The sequence below is a fragment of the Medicago truncatula genome, chromosome 5 (assembly GCF_003473485.1).
Source record: "Medicago truncatula cultivar Jemalong A17 chromosome 5, MtrunA17r5.0-ANR, whole genome shotgun sequence".
Lineage (NCBI taxonomy): Eukaryota > Viridiplantae > Streptophyta > Magnoliopsida > Fabales > Fabaceae > Medicago > Medicago truncatula.
This window is the reverse complement of record NC_053046.1, coordinates 256,744-274,445: the sequence shown is the minus strand read 5'-3', so window position 1 is coordinate 274,445 and position 17,702 is coordinate 256,744. Positions and strand designations below refer to the sequence as shown.

The following is a 17,702-nucleotide window of genomic DNA, read 5'->3' as shown; positions in this document are numbered from 1 at the left end:
TGTGTTGTTTAAGTTCTTATGAGATGATGATTATATTGCGTTGTTTATGTTATTGTGAGATGATGATTATGTTGTGTGTTAAAAGATGATATTTATGATGTGATGATCTATGTTGGTTATGATTTAGTTATTATGTGCTATATGATGATGTTTGTAATGTAATGAATATGAAGTTAATGATGATTAGAAGTTGATTGAGTTACTAATGAAGTATTATAAGAAGAGTAATGTTATTAATTGATGAAATATAAGTTGTTAAATGCTTTTGATGAATTACATGCTTTTTATTATTGAATGTGAAATCTCACCCATTCTGCTTGAAAATGTTGCTCTTCGTATGAATAACTTGCAGGTGATCGAGTTTAAGCTGCTGTTAGATTGCTGTCGTGAGTGGACTATCTCTCACGTGTGTCTTTAGGTGTTCTGATACGTAACGGGATGAAAACTTTGTTGCATGCTTTTCTATTCCTTACGTATTGCTTATGATTTTACATGACTATGTTTTTGATTGGATTTTATGAGACGTTATGATGAAGCCTTCGTGCCAAAGACTATTTAGATGTTTGAATAAATTCCGCTGCGAAGTATTAATTATTACGTTGTTGAATTTTGAAGGATAATTAGTTAATTATTTCATTTATGATTTTAGGAAAAGAAGTGTAGCATTCCGTTTACGTGAATAACTCTGATTATTTTATGAAATTTTTATGTTGGGAAAACGGGGTGTTACAGAGAACAGACAAATTTGATGGCTCTCCATGATCTGAATTCAACTCGGTTGCCTCCTTCCTTCTCCTCCTCAGCATCTGGGTAGACGTCGTCATGATCATTGTTTCAAAAGACATGGAATATGATTGTTTAGGGCAAAATTCGAAAACCACCGGTGTTGAAAAGGGTTCTTGGTCTGGCTTATATATAGGTTTGGTTCAGATTATACATAATTTTGACGGTGTTTGTTTGATTCAAAGTGTATAAAGGTAAAATTGGAATTGCATATGGTGGATAAGAAGTTGGTAGGATGAAAGCATAAAGACAAAATAACAACACCTTTAATCTTTTAACTTAATTTTAGGTAACAACTTAGTCATTTATCTTATTTTTATTTATTTCAATTTTGTCATTTTTTTCTACTTGCATATGAATTTTCATGCTTCAAATCTAATATTCATCTACAAATATAGATGAAAAATCATATATTTAAAGATTAAAAGGTCATAAGAAAATAAAAATATGAATTTTAAACTTAAAAATCCATATGCAAACGGACAAAATTAAAATGAAAAAAGATAAAAGATTAAAAATAGAGCATCTCACCTAAAATTATAAAAAGACTAAAAGCCTATTATTTAAAATTAAGTTAAGAAACTAAAAATATAATTTTGTGAAAAGAAATTCTGAATTTATTCTTTAAAAAAATAAAAAATAAAATCTGAATTTATAAATAGAGCATCTCGCCCAATTGCATCATTGGAAAGTAAGCTTATAGTGTTCAATTCATGGCTTCATCTTCTTCTCAACCGGTATTAAATTAAAACCTACTTCTCTGACTTTACTTTTTCTGAATTTTCACTAACAGAATACCTTCTTATACTTATTTGTGCCATGATCGATCACTCAGGAAGGTGGTTTATCGGAAGAAGATTACGACTTAATCCATGGCTCTCAATCTGGTTGGGTCGATGCTCGAACTTCGTGTCATCATCTCCACTCCTTATCAAATGATCTTACCCACATTCCAACCCCTGACACTCCCTGCAACAGGTATCACCTTTTTTCGCTTTTCTCCCAATCTTATTATTATTTTAGGCTGCCTGTAGGATAGAAATATGTTCTTGGAGTTCTAACCTCTCAAATTTATGCTAAATTGATGTGATCCTTAACATGTTTACCCTTCACAAGAATTATTATTCAATCATGCAATAAAAACAACCAAATTTATCTGTGTTATTTCGGTATTAGATGATGTCGCTGTCTTGTTTTAACAGCTCTTTCATTCCATTGAGGTAATCTTTGATTTGATAGAAAACTTAGAGAATTGTCTAAAGTTCTTTTTTTATGTTCAAGAGCAACTTATGCTTCTTTCGTAGTGTAAGATGGGTTGAAAGTTGATGAGTGGATTTGAGTTTTCATTTTGTTCATTTAAATGGGCTGCAACATATATTCAAATACATTGAAGAAAGGACTAGAGCATTGAAGTAAGGAGATAAGGCTTTATGAGGAAGAATGACATTCACAGACTGGTTACACTTTAGAGATTAATGAACCACCCTAGTTTAATGAATGTTTATTTTTTCGTGTAACAATTCGGCAAGCTGAACAACTTTTTACGTATATGTATCACGCCCAAAATGAATAAATGGAAGTAGAATGTCCTTTTTTCATTTTATGGAGTGGTTACCTTATTATTATTTGCACATTCTCTCTTTCTTCAAATTGCCCCTCTTTTGATTTGAGTTCCTTCCGTTGGTTGGATTTCAAGTCTTGATTTATGCTTCATCACTTGCTCTCTAAACTGCTTCTCTTTCAACTTGAGATCCTTCGCTCAACCTTCATGGACCTTTACTTGTTCTACAAACTGTTTCTCCTTTGACTTGAGATCTAGTTCGTCCTGCATGGATTCCAATCGTTGTTCTTCTTTTCGTTCCGTGAATAAAATCTTGAATTAATGTGAGTTCTTGGCGAATGCATAGGCGATTACTTCAAGATTCGATCCATGAATGGCGCATCAATGGACAAAAGGAACAAAAACTGCAATCCAAGCATAACCAACTAGATTAAGTCAAAGGAGAAGCACTTTGTAGAAAAGTAAAGGTGCATGAAGGAAAAGCGAAGCATTTCGTGTTGAAAGAGAAGCAGTTTGTAGAGCGATCAAGATTTGAAATCCAATGGAAGGAACTCAAATTAAAGGAGGAGCAATATGAAGATAGAGAGAAGGTGCTTGAGTCAAATGAGAAGGACTTTGATGAAAGATTGAAGGAGCAAATAATAATAAAGTAACCACTCTATAAAATAAATAAAAGGAAGTTGAACTTTGATCAAAGTTCTACTTCATTTTGGGCCTAATACATGGAAAAGATGTTCAACTTGCTGAATTGTTACAAGGAAAAATAAACAGTAAACTAGACCCACTGATTGTCTCCAAAGTCATAATCTTCCTCATAAAGCCTTGTCTCATTTCAATGTTCTTGTCCCCTCTTGAATGTCTCTGTCCCTCTATGTAGCAACCCATTATTTATTTAATATGTAGCAGCCCATTATTTATTTAATTTAAATTAACTAAATAGAAACTCCAACCCACTCATCAAAATCAAGTAATCAACTTTCATCCCATTTTATACCATCAAAGAAGCATAGTTTGTTCTTGAGCATAAAAGATGAATTGTAGACAATTCTCTAAGCTTTCCGTCGAATCAAATATCACGTCAATTGGACATCTAGAGCTCAAGATATAGCCGAAACAAGACAGAGGTGACATCACTTACAAAAATAACACTTCGAACCAAAACTAATTTGGTTCTTTTTATTCCATGATTAAATCAATGTCTTTTAAAGGTCAAGCATGTTAAGATTGTTAAAAGTTCCACAATGGATGAGATATGGTCTGAGTTAGGGGCACTCCACACCTTACAAGCCGGTTTTGTAAGTTGAGTTAGGCCCAAACCAAACTCTATGAAGGATCACATCATTGATTGGTGGACAGTGCATCAAAAGTTATTGATAATATTTGACCAACAACTTAATTGGACATTTTTTTTTCTTCCAGGTGCCAACACCCGAGTGAAAACTGGTTGTGTTTATCGTGTAAGGACGTGCTCTGTGGCCGTTTTGTGAACAGGCATATGCTCCAGCATTTTCGTGAAACTAATCATAGTGTGGCCCTCAGTTTCAGGTATTCATGATGCTCCTTTTTACTTGTGTCCCCTCCGAGACCCCAATTATCTTGTGCTGCTTTGTTCATTCACTCATTCTGTCAAACAGTGATCTGTCAGTATGGTGCTTCTCCTGTGATGCTTATTTGGATGCTCAAGTTATTCAGCAATTGCGACCTGTTCATGAAGTGGCCTATATATTGAAATTTGATGAACCTCCACCAGTTGTAGCAAGCTGAAGCCTGAAGGTTCGTCTAGGATTTGACCAGGGTTTATTATTTACATATCTTGTAGTTTTGGTGAGAATCAATACTTCTATGCACTGAATTTGGATCTTTTCAGTTTCTACATAACATTTGGATTAGCTGTTTTATATTTTTGCGTATTTGAAGTACTACCTTGTGAAATACTTTGTTTGATGTTTGAATATCATACAATTCTGGATGGAGAGTCAGATTTTTTTTTATTGGGAATACAATCTATAGGATTCTGATTGGCCATGTTTTGCTTAAATTAGGAAATTTGAAATTACAACTTTTAGAAAGTGGAAATATAGGTCTAATGCTGAACATGGATTACTACTACCTGTTTCACTCCCTCTTTGCCCAATGTATGTGTTTCAGATGTTTGGAAATGACAACTCGATTCTCTAGATACTAATGAACAAGAAAAAAAGAGTTAAGAAAACACATGAAGTGGGACATAAGTGGTTGTCATGGCTGCTATGACCGAACATAAAAAGACACTAGAGATAAAATGATAGATGAAAGAGGATGGATGCAGCAATGCAGATGGAAGACGAAACACTTTGATAACATGAATTGTTTAATGAAACTAGTGTTGGGAAGGAACAACTCCACTACTTTGTGAAAAAACAATAACACTTTGGACATTGGATTTGACTCATCTAAAACAAGTAATTAGTAAAGTGAGAAAACAAGGGACGGAGAAGTTATCAATTCTCATGAAAAGAGTAGTTAGACATTATTCCCAGCCTATCAAGCGGGCATGACATTTATCATGTTATCGTTATTGAATAAAATAGAATCTTTACATAATAATTTACCCTATCGAGTCTGTACATAAGAATTTTCCCACTTAAACTGGTGTTATTTTGTAATCTTTCGTTATTCACATGTGTAAGTATCTGTAATAATTACTTTTTGAATGAATACTTGCCAATGCCACTTCATTACTGGTGCCTCTTCCCAAATACTATAAGCTGTGTAAATGTTGTCTGTCAATCAAATAAGTTATCCAATACATCTGTCTTCATTGAACCAAGAGTCGCTTAAAATCTACAAATAAATAAGATACTGGTATAGAAATATGATGCTTAAATCTCCTCCCCGTTTGTTTATGGAAATAACACAGGTCAATGATATCAATAACTGCCCTTTGGCATATTACTTGTGAGCCCTTTGGCATATTTGTTGAATGTTTATTTTTTCCGGAGTATGGGGCATTTCTCATATGGTTTTAGTTGTTTTGGGCTGTGCAAAGAGGGCAAAGATGCTTTACTGTGAGCATTATAAGCCTATGGTTTTAGAGGAATGGCAGAATTTATAATTCTTAAGGATATTAATTTTTATGTTTCTTTTATGAGAAATTGATACTCAAGCTTATTTTGTTCTTTTTCCTTTTATCCTTCATTACAAAGACTCAATAGATGTCTTATTTATTTTTCTGCTATGTATTTTTTCTTTTCACGTACTAAACACTTTTTCTTTCTGCTTTTCATTCAAATTTTAAACATGTGATGCCTTTTTAATCATTGCTTATTTCCTCGAAATACAGTTGAACATGTTGAGATCCCATTGTTTTTGCTGAATGCATCTTATGATATGTGATAGGTAAAAAGAATGAAGACAATTTCTGAATGCATGTTAATATTAGTTTGTCACTAGGGAGAGTTTGGTAGCTCATTTGGTTTGAGCCAAGAGTTAAAAGGGTTAAAGGAGTTGGAGGTGTTCAAAGTCGGACGAAGGAGTAAAATTAATCTAATAACTAACATTTGTCATTGTTTTTTTTAGTTTGTCGGTAATTACTTAGTATAGTCGCCACACGTTTCTTTCTCCATTCCACGAATCTATACTAATTTTGAGCAAGCTACAGTTAGATAATTCTTATTCATATATTTACCAAGAAAGGAAAAGGCACACATCTCTCCCTATATCTAGAAGTAAAAATGCCACTATATTGATGTTAAAATGGTATTGTCTCGTAAAATAACACACTTTCACCGTACAAAATGTGGCTGGCAAATCACAATTTTCTTTTGTTTGCAGTGAAAACTTTGTTTAATCATCGCTTCCATAATTTCCTTCCTGCGCATGAAGATAAAACCTACAGACAATGGCACTTCATAAGCATGAGATAGTTTCAAGATGCACTTTTTTTATTTGCTCATGATGTCATTTTAAGACAGTTTAAGACGACTTCAGTCTTATTTTATTTTTTCTATGATTTTTTTTTGTTCTTGTGTACTTTTAATAGAGAATATGATATATGTAAAGTATAACAAGGACCCATAGTAAGTTTTATTCTAAATAAAGTAACACAGCAAGTTCTTAGTTTTTTAGAACAAGATGGTAAAATGAAATAACACATGTTCTTGTTTTTTTTAGAACAGAGGGTCAAAACCCAAAATAGAAAACTAACTTGTAATTAAATGAGGTGTATAGAAACACCAGTATTAGCGGCTAAGAAAATAATTAAAACTAACTTGAGTAACACATTGCTCATAGGTAATCAAGGAGGAACTACCTTCACAAGCCAAATTAGTAATAGTAACACGAGTTTTTAAAAATTCACTTTTTTTAAAGGTGAATAAATGAAGTGTGGAAGATTTGAATCATGACCTTACATATTGAAATACATTATCCAAACTAATTGACTACAGATGAAGAGCAGTTCTAATTTAAAATCAGTATTTTTAAAATAATAAATTTACAATTAAAACAGCTTTTTCTAAGCCATCGGATCAAGATCAAACACCAATAATGTTGTGAATGTATGAGAGAGGGAAAAGGGCAACAGCATTTTGTTAAGGTTGACGGGTGTGAAAGATTAAAAAAAAAAAACAACTAATATGATGAGTAATGAAAAAATTGATTTATTAATTGATTCAAGAAGTTAAGCAACATGAAGGTTGTGCTGTGAACAGATCTGAATAAAAATATTAACAAGCAAGAAGTTAATCTCGTCCGAATTGGTACCTTTATTCTATTGATGGATGATGCCAAATCAAATCCAAAACTAACCTTATTACCTCTTATTGCTCTAATCTTCTACGAAGTCTCCGGCGGTCCATTCGGAGTTGAGGATTCTGTTAGTACCGGCGGTGGTCCTCTTCTATCCTTACTCGGTTTCTTCCTTTTCCCTCTCATTTGGAGCGTCCCTGAAGCTCTCGTCACCGCCGAACTTGCCACTGCTTTCCCTCACAACGGTGGCTATGTTCTTTGGATATCCTCTTCTTTTGGTCCCTTTTGGGGTTTTCAACAAGGTTTTTGGAAATGGTTCAGTGGTGTTATGGACAATGCTCTTTATCCTGTTTTGTTTCTTGATTACTTGAAACATTCTTTTCCTATTTTTAATCTTATGTTAGCCCGAATTCCTGCTCTCTTAGGGATCACTTTTTCTCTTACTTATTTGAATTACAGAGGTCTTCACATTGTTGGTTTCTCTGCTGTTGTTTTAACCATTTTTTCACTTTTACCCTTTCTTGCTATCTTTGTTCTTTCTGTTCCCAAAATCAGACTAAGCCGATGGTTTGTTGTCGATTTTAATAAGGTCAATTGGCGTGGTTACTTCAATAACATGTTTTGGAATTTGAATTATTGGGATAAGGCTAGTACACTTGCTGGAGAGGTTGATAATCCAAGTAAAACCTTTCCTAAAGCACTTTTTTGGGGGTTGCTTTTGGTGGTCTGTTCGTATTTGATTCCGTTGCTAGCAGGAACTGGTGCTTTGAGTTCCCCTCCAACTGAATGGGCTGATGGTTATTTTTCTGAAGTCGGGATGTTGATTGGTGGTTTTTGGCTTAAACTGTGGATTCAAGCTGCCGCTGCCATGTCTAACCTTGGATTGTTTGAAGCAGAAATGAGTAGTGATGCTTTTCAACTTCTTGGAATGAGCAAGATGGGATTGCTTCCAGCTGTATTCTCATCAAGGTCAGTAATAATGTTTTATGTCTCAATGGTCAATATCAATACCCTCTTTCTCTTTCCCAGGTACAAATGAAACTAAAATTCAACTATGATGATATTGATGATACCCTCTTTCTTTTAATTAGATTGTATGTAAGCAACAAGGTTATCTGTTTTGAAAAATAGATGGAAGATTTGAAACTTCATTCTTAAAGGGGATTTGTATTGGATGTAGTACCTACCATTTAGTCTTAAGTGAGAGTGGTAGATTAGTACTTTCAAATTTGATATTAATTGCTTGAACAAAAAGGTAACAGTGATCTAACATTGATGTGGTACTATAAACTTTCTAGGTCTAAGTATGGAACGCCGACTATTAGCATTTTGTTCTCTGCAACTGGAGTTATCTTCTTGTCATGGATGAGCTTTCAGCAAATACTGGAGTTCCTCAATTTCTTATATGCTATAGGAATGCTTCTTGAGTTTGCAGCTTTTATAACTTTGAGATTGAAGAAGCCAAATCTTTATAGACCTTTCAGAGTTCCGTTCCAAACATTTGGGGCGGCCATGCTTTGTTTGCCTCCTGCTCTGTTACTTATTCTTGTTATGTGTCTCGCTTCTTTGAGAACGTTCTTTGTAAGTGGAGCGGTAGTGATCGTTGGATTTATCTTGTACCCTATCTTGGTTCAAGCCAAGAATAAAAATTGGTTACTGTTTGAAGCGGAACAACTGTCATCACCTTCCAATGGTTGGCATTCAATTGATTCAGAACTGGTTGGTCATGAAAACAAGGACACAGAGCTTCCTATGAGCTCACCATTGCCTATGGTGGAAGAAGAATTGTCTTTAATGGAAAGTGATTCTAATCCAAAGTAGAGGGTCTTGTCTTGACGTATTTTTCATAGAAAATTCACATTAGATTGTTGAATATTATGGTCTTCATAGACTTTATTAAGGTAGCAAGAGATGGACACGGTTTTCCATTATACTGTTGATTCAAGTATTGAGAGGGGCCACTGTAAAACAGATATTCAAAGAGTAGAAGCAGAGTTCTGTAGGATGGCTGAATAGTGAAAAGAGCATGACCAAATCTTGTTTGTTGTACCTTGCTTATATTTTACATTTGTTATTACAATCAATTTAACAAAGAATTATAATTATTTTCTATCAATGAAAATTCTTATCAGTTACAACATGTTTGTTTCTGCATCATAGGTCTTCTCAATGCATGTCCAATAGTCTCTTTAAAGGATAACATTTGGTTCAATTTATGGTGTCATTACAATTTTATACATTTCCAAACACTATTTTAGACAGGTTTTATTTTGATTCACATTTACACAACTCTTAATTGTACATTGCTGCATTTTGAGTTTTGTTTTTAAATCTACTGTCTTGCTTATTTTGCATCAGACATAGTGATTGATTGTGCAAAGAATTGACTAAAAGACTATGCTGAGGATTATTGATCAAAAGATGTAGTCATGATTCAATTGAGCACATTTAAACTATAATAACATTAACTCGGAAAAATGCTTTGCAGGAACAGGAACAAATTTGTCGTTTTGTTACAATAATGTACAAGATTTATCATAAATGAAAATTGAGTCAGAATAAACCACACAATTGAGCTCAAGTGGTTATCCGAGTTCGATTCTTGGGTGGAACAATTCTTAGCACGTGACGGCTATCCTTACCTCACGACCGAACTCCGGATTACAAGGGCCCCTATGAACCGGAAGGTTAACACCAAAAATAAAATTGTCAGAATAACTCGTCCTGTGCTGGATCATGAATTTGGCCAAACTTCCTATGGACTACCAAATTAAACAGAAGAATTAGGCAGCAAATCACTTTGACCCTTTTGAGTTTGAAGCATCATAGAAGTCCCACTTTCAATCGTTTTCTAAAGCATTTTAATTTCTAGACAAATGTGTTTCTACAGTTGTGAAACATATCAGAACATCAGCATGAAAACGGTTGTCTGAAAAATATTCAAGAATCAAAAACAAAATATTAAAGCCTTTTGCTTTATGTGATTATATAAAAACAAAAGGAAAATAGTTACCACGAGGCACGTTTACTTAACAATTAACATGATCCTAGTCTTGCTATGCAGTCTGCAACCAGAGACAGATGCTAATATCATCTTATTTACTATTACATATATTTGGACGTACATGTGTGTCCTACTTAGATTCATTTTGCAGCAATCATACATCTCCGATACTGCTAACTGCCCAAGTAAAGAAGCCTCTTCATAGCGATGGCCAGTTGTCGAATTCTTCTGCCTTTCTTAGCATCCAAAATCATAAGGAACCAGTCCTTTCAGTTCTGGGCCGTTGAGTCCGTTATTTTCAAAACTGAAACAAAAGTAGTAAACATATACTTCAGCTTCAAATATTATGAATACAAGTTTGGGCGACTACTCTAAGAAGTCAGATACTTTGCAAAAGTATTTAGTGTATCTCATCTTTAATTCAAATAAATTATTATCTCATGCATGCTAAATATGGTCATTTTATCTTAGTTCAATAATGATAATAAGCTAGTCACTAAAGTAGTGGACAAAATTTCCAGATGACTCGTATAAATGAGACATGCTAGGATGCTTGATAAGGTAACAGTTACTGAAAGTGATGTAGTTGTATATTAAGTGAAGATGCTTCCTATTTTCAGCAGGATTCATGTTGGAATTAATCCAACAGATGATTTTCAGAACCGTGGTGTGGTGTACGATGGTATGGATCTTGGTTTTATTCTACCACAATTTCACATGCTAGTTGTATAATATGATGAATTGTATTGTAAGTTCTGAATAGTAAATCTAGTAGATTAAGAGTTGCTAAATTAATATGCGGTTAAACTAGTAGATTTATCAATCAGCTCATTTGACATAAAATTTTGCCGATAAATTAGGCGGTTAACACAATTCAAATATAGGGTTAAGGTAGTTAAATTGACCGTTAACAAATATAATGTGACACAACTTATTAACGATTATTTTGAACATCATTTATCATGATATTTGAACACATAGTGCCTGCAAACAGTTAGTGTATTGTATTACCTTTGTGCTGGGAAAGATCCAAAGTTGCCATCTACTGGTATTGTTCCACAGAGGTCATTATTGGAAACATCACTGCACGATCACAATCATGGTTTCAAATTAAATCTGAAATGAAATTGAACTTAAACAATATTCTCTCTCCATTACATAATAATAACTGGATGAGCAGGGGAAAAAGGCATAGAAAGAAACTTACAAGAATTTAAGATTTTGAAGGTGAGTGAGTTGTCTTGGAATGGGTCCTGTAAGCTTGTTGTTGTTTAAGCGTCTACATGATAAATGCAAAAATGATTAAATTGATGTATGGAAGAAACTAAGATAAAGAGAAGATATATATATATATATATATTTGGACTTACAGGAATTTAAGTGAGTTCAAGTTGGCAAAGGAGTTAGGGATAACACCTTGAAATTTGTTATTATACAAATCCATACTAATAAGGTTCTTTAAGTTACCAAGTTCGTTGGGAATGTTGCCATATATGTTATTGTTATAGAGTTCCCTGCAAATGCAAAATAAATAAATATAATAATTGAGGGAGGGAGGAGGGACAACAAAACACAACACATGATTTAAGAAACGTACAGGTATTGGAGGTGGGTTAGTTGGGCCAATTCAGGTCCCAAAGTACCAGAGATGTTAGAATTGCCCAAGTCTCTGAAATGAAATGAAATTATTAGAATAGAAGCATAAATAACCAACCCTATGAAGAAATGAAATGGATCTATATTCTGGTTAGTAACTTACAAGCGAATAACATGATTGTTGGAGTCGCAGGTAACATGGAACCAAGTACATGAGTTAACAAGAGTAGGGTCCCAGCTTTGAAGGACGTTGTTGGGATCAGAAAGTCTGGTTCTGAAAGCATGAAGTGCGTTACCTTCAGAGTTTGTTGAAAGAGATGATGGGAGAGGAAGGATGAGGACAAGTAACACAGACAGATAAATCAAACTACACATATTCATTCTTTCTTTCTGAGTTAAGAAAGAGAGTAAAGAGAGAGAGAGAGAGAGAGAGAGAGAGAGAAAGACAAGGTAGAAGAAAGGAAGTCAAAATACGACAGACATAAACATTGACTAGACTCACGCGTTGCTTCTCTTCTACTGGCCCCACCACCATATATATGCTTTACTTCACATTGGGTCTCTCTCTTGTGATGATGGTCATGATATATTTCAACAACTAAAATCACACATGATCATTGTATTACATCTTTCTAAATTGAAGATATGTAATATAAAATTTGGGTTTGAATATTAATAAAATAAGTTTGGATTGGGCTAGTATACTTGCAATAGTCATACCAAGCCTTGAACAAGTTCGCCCTTGTTCGTCATTGTAAAAACACATGTGTTGAGAGAACCATTTAAATGTCAAGTCTTGTGCACATCAATATCTTAATTTACAAAATTAAATAAAATAGGTGTTTTAGAAATCTAAAATTGCAATTTGTTTTTCAACTATATTCTTAAAATCTTCATACTCTTTCTATCAAAAAGTGAGAATTTATAAAACCTTTAATAAAGGCATATTACTACTCTTGTTAAAAGCCGTAGACAAGATAAAAGTATAAAAAGAAGTGTAAATAAATTTCATTTCAACAAATGAGGGGCACTTAACTAAATGCTACATCTAATCCTTTCAATAAAGATCATTTTAGTAGTCAAATACTCTCTCCGTTCCTTTTTAAGTGTCGTTTTAGGATGAATTTTTTGTTCCTATTTAACTGTCATTTTAGTATTTTAAGGATATGATTTGTCAATTATACCCTTTGTCAATTACTCATAACTTTTTCTTTGTTTGGTTACTCCTATCTTTTTTAATAAAACTAATTAATGCTATATATTTGGAAAACTAAAGTTTATTTTTTTTAAACAAAGTTTATTTATTTTTTTAAACAAAATTTGTTTCTTGTTATCTTATTTAAACAAAATTTTGTTACATATAATAATGATTTTATGAAGAGTTAAAATTTTATAAATAAGATGAATAATTGTTAAAAATTTCAAGTGCAAAGTAAAAGAACAATTTGAGAGAAAAACAAATAAAAACTTCATGAATGTTCAAAAGGAAGAAAGAGTGGAAGACTCATTGGAACTGCTCATGGAAGGTGAAAAGGGAGAAGTAGTTGAAAATTCGTTTGACAATATACAAGAAAAAAATAAGATGACGATGAAGAAGAATAAGTTTCATCAATATAATTTTATATTGACTTAAATTAATTAAAGAGATGTGCTCAACAATATTTAGAAAATTATCTTTGTTATGAGAGAGAGTGTGCAAAAAATAAAAGGAATAATTTGTTGGAGAAAAAGATACTAAGTAACAAATGTTTGTTACGATCTTAAAAAAAATTGTTACGAGAAAAATATAACATATTAAATTTTTTGGAAAGATAAAGTGTGCCAAAAAATAGAGATATGTTAGTGGATTAAATTGAGGGTATAATAGGAAGAAAATGTGTAAAAATACACTTTGCTATTTTTATGGAAATTTTCTAAAACGACACTTAAAAAGGAATGGAGGGAGTACAAGTATTATGTATACTAGTGAAAAGACGGGCACTAACGTGCACGTTTTTCCGCTTTTTTATTGCGCTAACGTTTGAAAATTATGAACGGTGTTTTTTTTATGAAATTTTGATTTTGATTAAAATTAAAAAAAATACAAAATGTGTGTTGCTTTCAAGTTATAAAAAATCAAGCTAACAATGATTATCTTTTTTTTAAGGTAACCATGATTATCTATTTCAACGACACCGACAATAATACAATTTAACAAAAAAATAATGACACCAATAATAATTTTAAGGGTCTTGTTAACGAGTGTCTTAAGGGCACTCTTTAAGGTTTCTCAATTAAGAAATTATTTCTTAAAAAAGTTTAACACTTCAATTTCCGATGTATTGAATGCACAATTTTCCATAAAAATTTACTATTTCAAGTCCTTAAAGAGTGCCCTTAAGGCACTAGTTAACATTTCCCTAATTTTATTATAGAAAAAGTTGTTTAAGGGTATAATTGAAATGATGAAAAAGCAAGTATAAATATATTCATCTAATTTGTTACACTTTTAAATGATAAAGGAAAAATAACAAAAAAAAAAAAAATATATATATATATATGATATTGTGTTTGTTACATTTATTTTAATATTTAAATTTATTTTGAACTATTTGTTATATGTGTTATTTGTATTGAAAATTGAGGGTATTTTTGAAAACAAAAATTCAACCTAAAAGTGCTCAAAGATGTAGTTTTTCTTTATATATATATATATATATATATATAAGAAAAGTAGATTAAGTTATTGTAACAAAAAAAAAAGTAGATTAAGTTACATGATAGTTGACGTTTTACTTTGTTTGAGGCAAAAGAAGAAAAAGATAACATTACTTTGAGACTGGATCCATGGTGTTTAATTATTGATCGATCCATGCATGGTGCTTATTCGTACACGCATTTTACTCGGGGAAGAATAGATACATCCATGACTGAAATTCAGTATGAAAAGTAGCAAGACATGACAGTATGATGATCGATGTTATATATTATTATATTCGCCTATAATACACACAACAAAATTGATGTACAATTTAAATAGACGTTAATATTCATTTATGATTTTGGTAAGAAAATAGACATTCGTTTAATCCATATTGAATTAGTTGGAGAAAGGAGTGGGAAAAGCAAGGGTTTATAATGAAAGCGCAGATTGATTTTCTTCAAAAGAACATATCGGTATATTTATGCTGTTGCATTCTCATGTGCAAAAGAATTTATTCTTCTTTATTGGACCCGTACTTGCGAGATCTGTATAGTAGTCCATTGCATTATAAATAAGCATCACTTCACCCTGTGAATTGGCAGGTTAATTTCAATATATATTTGTCTAGACAATAATATTTCATATCAATTAGCAGCTTCCGATACGTACGTACGTACGTACTGATTCATGGGAAGATCAAACATGTTCATACATCTCCGGTAATATATAGTATCTTTAATTTATATAATACCGTAGTAACTTACTCCTTCCTTTAATGAATTAATGATGAAATTAATCAATATTGGTGTAACACAATTCTGAGTGAATGAAACTTACTTACTACTATAATACCGGGTGCAGGAGAACAGCTAAGGGAGCGGAGAATACTACTGGGATCTGCAGATACTTAGGAAGAGAAGTTGGGTCGAAGCAGCTGCTGGTTGATCAAAAGACAAAGAGTGGTAGTTTAGGGAAGAAGGCAGTAGTGGATTCAACATCATCATATTCAAGTTGCTGGGTTCCACACCCAAGGACTGGAATTTACTTCCCTGTTGGCCATGAATGGGTAATGGAAGATGTTCCTGATGGTGCTGCCACCTTCTCCGAGACCTGTTACTTCAGAAACTAATCATGTTTTCTAATTCATGTTATTGCTAGCTATTGTGGTCGGAGTGGATGGCATTCAAAATGAACTAATGTAATATCATACGTATACCTCCATCACCACCAGAAAATAAATACACTATGTTTACTATATTATCTGTGGAGCTTTCAGAGCTCCGGCATCCACCACCACCATCATCTAATATATAATAATAATAATAATGATGATGGCAAGAAAAATGTACTTAGCTACCAAGATGAGACCTAAAGGCAAAAGCTAACTGAGGTATCCAATTGAACAAATTAAATCAAAGAAGAGATCATATGTGTGCAATTTTTTTAGGTATTAAAAAATGGTGATGCCATAAAATAAATGGTAAGAGATCATGGGAGGGGCCTTACAAGTATAACTTTTTGTTAAGTTTAAAAATGGTGAGGAAGGAGACTAGGAAACCATAAAAAATTAGTGCGTTGAACAGCATATTTATTTATTTGGAGTTGAATTGAGGTCTAAAACAATGACTTTAGTGGCATATAATTGATAGAATTCAACGGAAAATATTGGATTAAAAGTACATAAAACTCCCTTTCTATCCGGTCGAGAGGATCAAAACTAGGGACGATTCCAATTTTTACAAGTCATTCTTAGAAACTTATGAAAATTGCCTCTTCAAACATTGTTCAAGTTCTATCAACAAAAGTTTCAAACAACAATACAGCGCAATATAGGAGTGTCAAGTAAATCGTTACTCTTAACCCCCCAATGTAATGTCTTTTCGGTGATTTAAGCCCCCTTCAAGACCCAACACATGGTTCATCATTGTCCATTCAAAGAGTCCCTATTAATGTACTACCATTGTAGATGCTCTTTAACATTTGTCTTTAAATTTGGGTAAAACACGTAGAAATTTCTAGCCTTAGTTGAAAAGTTCATCCGAATTGGACGTTGCTAGCAATATTTTCACGTTCAGGAATTTCTAACCTATTTGCTTGTAAATGCTGGTTTAATCAATTAATGAGAAATGCTATGGACAAACTCTCAAACACACTCCTTTGAACACACCCTCAACCATTGGTCCACATCACCCCTTTTTTAAAATCACTTAACTGGATACTGGCTTAGCCTGTAAATAAAACAAAGGCTAAAGTGCACTTTTCGCCACCTATGTTTTAAAATGTTGCGATTTTAGTCCCCTATTAAAAAAAATGGCAATTTTGGCCCCCTTCATCCGAAAATTGCTGAGAAGACGCCACGTGTCCCAAAAAAGGGGCCATAATCGCAACTTTTTGTAAAGATAAGGGGTCAAAAAGCATATTTCCCTTATGTTAGGAGGTCAAAAGAGCATATTTCCCTAAACATAGGGGTCACTTTTGCCATTTTTTTAATAGGGGGCCAAAATTGCAATATTTTGAAACTTAGAGGGCGAAAAGTGAAGTTTAACCTAAAACAAACTGTTCTAATAAACTTCTTCCTTCCCAACCCACCGTCAATGAGCTTCTTCGTTCCGAATTCCCACCTAACCATTAACACCTCTTGAATATCAATTTTTGATCAATTTCATTCAATTCACGAGAATAGCTCAAAAAGAACATCAGTAAGGGTTCAAAATAATTTAAATCTTCAATTACTCGTGATGCTTGTCAAATTCAGGAATTCACGAGAATAGCACATAACCTATTTTATTTAACTAGGCAAAACATTTAACCACCGATTCTATGACATAACCATAAATTGAATAGTGTCTTTCTTTTTCAAATCTATCTTTTATAGAATCACAAATGGGTCTATGGGTAAAGAGAAATCGTGCTGTGAGGATAAGCATTTTCTAGATCTCGGTGCTATGAAAAATCCTTTAAACCATGGCTGTTGTTTTCACTAAACCAGATGATGTGATCCTAAAATTATCTCTCTTGACAAGAATAATAAAGTCATTGTGGAATAAAAGAACCAAATTAATTTTGGGTTCAAAGTTTTATTTTCGTAGGTCATGATATGTCTGTCTTGTTTTGGCTATATCTGGAGCTCTGGATGTCCGTTTGAGGTGATCTTTAACTCGTTGGAAAGCTTACGAAATTCTCTACATTTCATCTGTTTGACTCAAGATCAAATTCGAAATATTTAATGGTGTAAAATGAGTTGTAAGTTGAAAACGTGGTTAAAGTGTGTAAGCTGAAGAATTAAAGGTGTTTGTGGAATTGTAACGTCTAGAAATAATTAGCCTTCACAAATCAATGTGCAAATG

At 33.0% G+C, this 17,702-nt stretch overlaps 4 protein-coding genes across 10 annotated transcripts; 3 read left to right on the top strand and 1 right to left on the bottom strand.

Moving 5' to 3' along the window:
- Positions 1-1,394: 1,394 nt before the first annotated feature.
- Positions 1,395-6,442, top strand: LOC11439090 (histone deacetylase 6). 7 transcript variants are annotated; one of them, XR_005646199.1, is made up of 5 exons: positions 1,395-1,520; positions 1,619-1,761; positions 3,764-3,889; positions 3,979-4,168; positions 6,158-6,442. XR_005646199.1 is itself a non-coding variant. In XM_024783559.2 (5 exons), the coding sequence occupies exons 1-4, from the start codon at positions 1,497-1,499 to the stop codon at positions 4,106-4,108; spliced, it is 423 nt and encodes a 140-aa protein (XP_024639327.1). In that variant the 5' UTR covers positions 1,395-1,496; the 3' UTR covers positions 4,109-4,117; positions 6,158-6,442. The 7 variants fall into 7 exon arrangements, 5 of the variants coding, with proteins under 5 accessions (XP_024639327.1, XP_039690059.1, XP_024639326.1 ...); XR_003012069.2 differs by lacking the exon at positions 6,158-6,442 and adding an exon at positions 4,493-5,061; XM_024783559.2 differs by having other exon boundaries at positions 3,979-4,117.
- Positions 6,443-6,961: 519 nt separating this feature from the next.
- LOC11439091 (probable polyamine transporter At3g19553) lies at positions 6,962-9,226 on the top strand. Its single transcript, XM_003610577.4, has 2 exons — positions 6,962-8,041; positions 8,371-9,226. The coding sequence occupies exons 1-2, from the start codon at positions 7,101-7,103 to the stop codon at positions 8,891-8,893; spliced, it is 1,464 nt and encodes a 487-aa protein (XP_003610625.1). The 5' UTR covers positions 6,962-7,100; the 3' UTR covers positions 8,894-9,226.
- A 774-nt stretch (positions 9,227-10,000) lies between these two features.
- On the bottom strand, positions 10,001-12,226 carry LOC11440125 (leucine-rich repeat protein 2). Its single transcript, XM_039834123.1, has 7 exons — positions 12,112-12,226; positions 11,836-12,080; positions 11,674-11,745; positions 11,447-11,590; positions 11,284-11,355; positions 11,088-11,159; positions 10,001-10,380 (listed from the first exon to the last, which is right to left on the bottom strand). The coding sequence occupies exons 1-7, from the start codon at positions 12,205-12,207 to the stop codon at positions 10,314-10,316; spliced, it is 768 nt and encodes a 255-aa protein (XP_039690057.1). The 5' UTR covers positions 12,208-12,226; the 3' UTR covers positions 10,001-10,313.
- A 2,702-nt stretch (positions 12,227-14,928) lies between these two features.
- LOC11439590 (uncharacterized) lies at positions 14,929-15,656 on the top strand. Its single transcript, XM_003610580.3, has 2 exons — positions 14,929-15,074; positions 15,217-15,656. Exons 1-2 carry the CDS (start codon positions 15,043-15,045, stop codon positions 15,482-15,484), a joined length of 300 nt encoding a protein of 99 aa, XP_003610628.1. The 5' UTR covers positions 14,929-15,042; the 3' UTR covers positions 15,485-15,656.
- The last annotated feature ends 2,046 nt before the right edge of the window (positions 15,657-17,702 follow it).